Genomic DNA, 3,965 nt, shown 5'->3' with positions numbered 1-3,965 from the left:
TGTGACATTAACACTGTAGAAACTAAGTTTACCAAGAGTATCTAGAATTAACTTCATGAGAGGTCTTCATGAAGGAGAATAACTCCAGTCCTGTTCCCAGATGTATTCCTTCTGGTACCTCTTCTTCACAGCCCCCTGTGAGAAGGAAGGTGCTATTCTCGTAAACTATCAGCTAACAACAGACTAAAATTCTGCTCTTGTCTGGTGCTCCTATTTTCAGGGGATCTATTGAGCTCCTCTACTGCTGTGTGCACTCCCTACAATCACACACTTCTGCACTGCTCAGCATCCACTGCTTGTCACCTGTCCAAGTCCTGTGTAGTTCTTTTACTCCTTTGAGGGGATGGGTTATGCTTTTTCTGGTGCAGCAACTCAGCACTTCCTAGCAAACAGCACTTTCTGGCTCAGTCACCGCACACTGCAAAGGCAGCCCTGACCGGGGGCTGGGTGATGGTACCGCTGCTTCTGCTCACACATCATTTCTGGCTACAAGTAAATGCACTCTGGTTCCGGATGATAGACAGTGCTTTTGGCAGGACATCTTCCTCCCTGCTTTTTCAGAGGCCTTCACAGGCCTATACCCTGTACAGCGCCACTGGCTGCGAACTAACTCCAGGAGCCGCCACAGGACGCTGCCCTCCCACCCTGCCTCGGCGCTTCCTCGCAGGCCTCGCGCTTCACTGACCGGCTCCGCCTTACTCTCTCTCGGGAAGGTCGGGCGGAACGGCAGAGCCGCAGCCATGTCCGGAGCGCCTCTGTGCCCCGTCGTGCAGCAGGTCCGTCCCGTGTCCGCTGCGCCGCGCCCTGAGCCCGCGGAGATACGGGAGGCCGCCCACTGCTTCGTAGTGGACGCTGACGGGAGGAGGATCCCCTTTGGGGCCTTGTACAGGCGGCAGAAGGCCGTCGTTGTATTCGTACGGGTGAGGAGGGCGGCAAGGGGCTGGGCGGGCTGCCACGGGCTGAGCAGAGTCATGCTCGTACTTGAGCTGTAAAGGTGGGAGCGGGGGGATCTTCGGCTGGGTGAGCAAAGACAAATGCATAGCAGATAAAACAAGTCTTCAGCTATGTGTTTAGGGAATCAAGTGTACTGCTGCCCTGTGTCCCAGCTGACAAGCCAGCTCTTGTAGATAGATGACTAGCATGGCCCCCGACCCGGTGTCTGTGCTCAGGATCGGAGTAATTAAACCAGGTTCCTAACCCAAATTTTGTGACTGCAGTGAACTTCAGTCTTTCCTATGCCCATTTCCCAGACACCTCCAAGCTAGTTCGTGCCTGAAGTCAAAATCTGCTTCTTCACTGCTGTGCAATAATGTCTGTTTCTTACACGTCCATCTGTCGCAGAATTTCTTGTGTTACACCTGTAAGGAGTATGTAGAAGACCTGGCAAAAGTCCCCAGGAGTTACTTACAAGTAGGTGCCACACCCCTGCATGTGTTTTACAGTCAGCTCAATTATCTCCTGCTGCAGGCTTAAACCTTCCGGGAATCAAAGGAAGGCTCACAGTAAAGTTAATGCTTGCTTGGTTGCTACAGTTGCCATAATGAATCTGCCGAGGAGACACACAAAGGGAGTTATTGGATGGCATACCTTGTAGCAGCAGCACTATTTCTCCTAGCACTTTTAGCTTGATGCCATTCTTTCTACGTATTCCAACTGTTAAGACAACATTTGACATGAATTTCTCTTGGGTTTAGTGATGCCCTGGGCAGCTGTCTGCTCAGACTACTGCTGCCCTTCCGCCATGCCAGTGCAGCTAGCTGCTGGGCATGCATGGGACTAAATCAGAATAGTGCTCTGAATTAAAAATAGTCTCTGTTCACCGGGTTGTTTTTGGCTGCTTAAATTAATAGATACAGAGAGTCAAATCCTTCCTTTTTTATTTTTTATTTTTTTAATGACTTTTATTTTTAGGATGGCTTATTTTCCTAACAAGACAAATGATTCTGTTTGGGATAGGCAAGTGTTATATGCTAACATAAAAAAAAAAACCCACACCCTGATACTTCACTAACTGTGCTACTGACATTTAAACAAACAAGGCCTGTGTTTTATTCTCAGGCCTAATGGTGCAACTGCAAAAGACAGCACAACACATTGATTGAAGGCATATGTACTAAGGGCCATCAGTATATGGAAATCACAGATAAACCTGCTTGTGTGCCAATATTTGCATGCTCCCTCCATAGATGCAGGTGCAACTGTGGTGAAATTTTGCCTTTCCAAAATCATAAACAGGTTGCATTCAGTAGGAAAGATGATGTTATTAATGCTATCAGAGGTGTATAGTTCATATACTTGTAACTTAAGTTACTTAAGTTACCTTTTAAAAGTAATTTACTGCTTAATAAGTTAATGTAGCTACTAACTGTGGGTGACAGATAAAAGCATTTTGCTCCAAGTATGTCAGTGACATTAATTTTGAATAATTTTAATGCTGTACACCGTGATTGTTATCTCAGAACATCAAAATTCTAATGCTTCGCAGCTATGCAGAAGCACAGAGTTCCTCTTTTTCAGTTTCAATACCTGTGATTTGTTCTAGGAAGCAAATGTGAGACTTATAGTTATTGGACAGTCGTCTTATCATCACATAAAGGTAAATAAGGTAGTCATTAAATAAATTGTATGCTTTATAGTGTCTTAGGGGGTTGGTCACGATGATCTCTAGAGGTCCCTTCCAACCCCTACAATTCTGTGATTCTGTGATTAATGATCTGCATTGAGAGATTTTCCTCAGAGTGAAAAGAAAGTCGTTAGCAGCCATAGAAAACCAGGCCAGTATTCTTTCTGATGAAGCAAATCTAATAGTAATGCTTGAATAAGGCAAATAAAAATTAAATCTTTCAGATTAAAATCCATTGAGACTTGTTAAGGGAAGATCTTTTCCTGATTTCAATGGAAGCTTTGTTTTAGTAAAAGCTGTAGGGATAAAATTTTTTTGCCTTTACTTTCATTTAGCATTACAAAGTCACAGTTTTAAAATTGGGGTGCATTTCCTTTTTTTTTTTTTCATTAACTAAATTACTTTCTTAACCTTAATATCACCTTTCTTTTATGTACATATTTTGCAGCCCTTTTGCAGTTTAACTGGGTATACACATGAAATGTATGTAGATCCACAAAGGGAAATTTATAAAATACTTGGCATGAAAAGAGGTGAAGGTAATGACATATCAGGTAAGAATAATTTTCTCACTGATATGACCTTAAAGAACAAGAATGCTTAGAAAATAATAGCATGACCACAATGGGCATAGGGAGCTTAACCATCAGACTATCTCTGATAGGCTGCACCTTGTCAAAGCACTGGTTTCTTCAATAATCATAGCAACCATTTGATTTTGTTGTTCTTGTTATGTACTTTTGTATGTCTACATGACAAGTTCTTTGCTGTTTTGTTCAGTGCAGAGCCCTCATGTAAAATCAAGCATGGTCTTGGGCAGTATTAAAAGTATGTGGAGAGCAATGACTAGCCCAGCTTTTGACTTCCAAGGAGACCCTGCTCAACAGGGAGGAACTCTGATTTTAGGCCCAGGTAATCTCACTCTTTTTGTCTGAAAGTGACAGGCTACTCCTTATGTTGTTTGCTTTAGTGCTGCCATCTCTACTGCTGTCCTTGTGGATGTTTAAGGAGAATAATCCTGTGCTGTCTCTGCAGTTCTGCTAGCAGAGTGAACCCACGGACTTGTCATTGTGCAGCCTTACCTTTGGCAGGGTCAGCACAAAGCTGATCTCTGTCCTATAGAAATCAATAGTGCTGCTGATGGCTTGAAGTTCAGAAGGTATTTTTGAGTGATATTAACTCATATATTCTGCTTTCAATTTGCTTTGAGGCACTTAGTGTGTTTGTAATAGAGGGGGACTACCACATGACAAAGCCATCTCATGTCATTAGGACTTGCTATTCTTCAACAGATTTAATTTATTTAGATGCTTCAATGCCCCTTGTTTCTATAGCTTAATTA

General features: G+C 43.3%; 1 protein-coding gene across 1 annotated transcript; it reads left to right on the top strand.

Moving 5' to 3' along the window:
* The first annotated feature begins 400 nt into the window (after positions 1–400).
* On the top strand, positions 401–3,965 carry PRXL2C (peroxiredoxin like 2C). Its single transcript, XM_010725832.3, has 5 exons — positions 401–920; positions 1,342–1,410; positions 2,543–2,596; positions 3,072–3,177; positions 3,404–3,965. The coding sequence occupies exons 1-5, from the start codon at positions 741–743 to the stop codon at positions 3,556–3,558; spliced, it is 564 nt and encodes a 187-aa protein (XP_010724134.1). The 5' UTR covers positions 401–740; the 3' UTR covers positions 3,559–3,965.

The sequence above is a fragment of the Meleagris gallopavo genome, chromosome Z (genome assembly GCF_000146605.3).
Source record: "Meleagris gallopavo isolate NT-WF06-2002-E0010 breed Aviagen turkey brand Nicholas breeding stock chromosome Z, Turkey_5.1, whole genome shotgun sequence".
NCBI lineage: Eukaryota > Metazoa > Chordata > Aves > Galliformes > Phasianidae > Meleagris > Meleagris gallopavo.
Note: the sequence above shows the minus strand (reverse complement) of the source record. Positions and strands in the feature narration are given on the sequence as shown.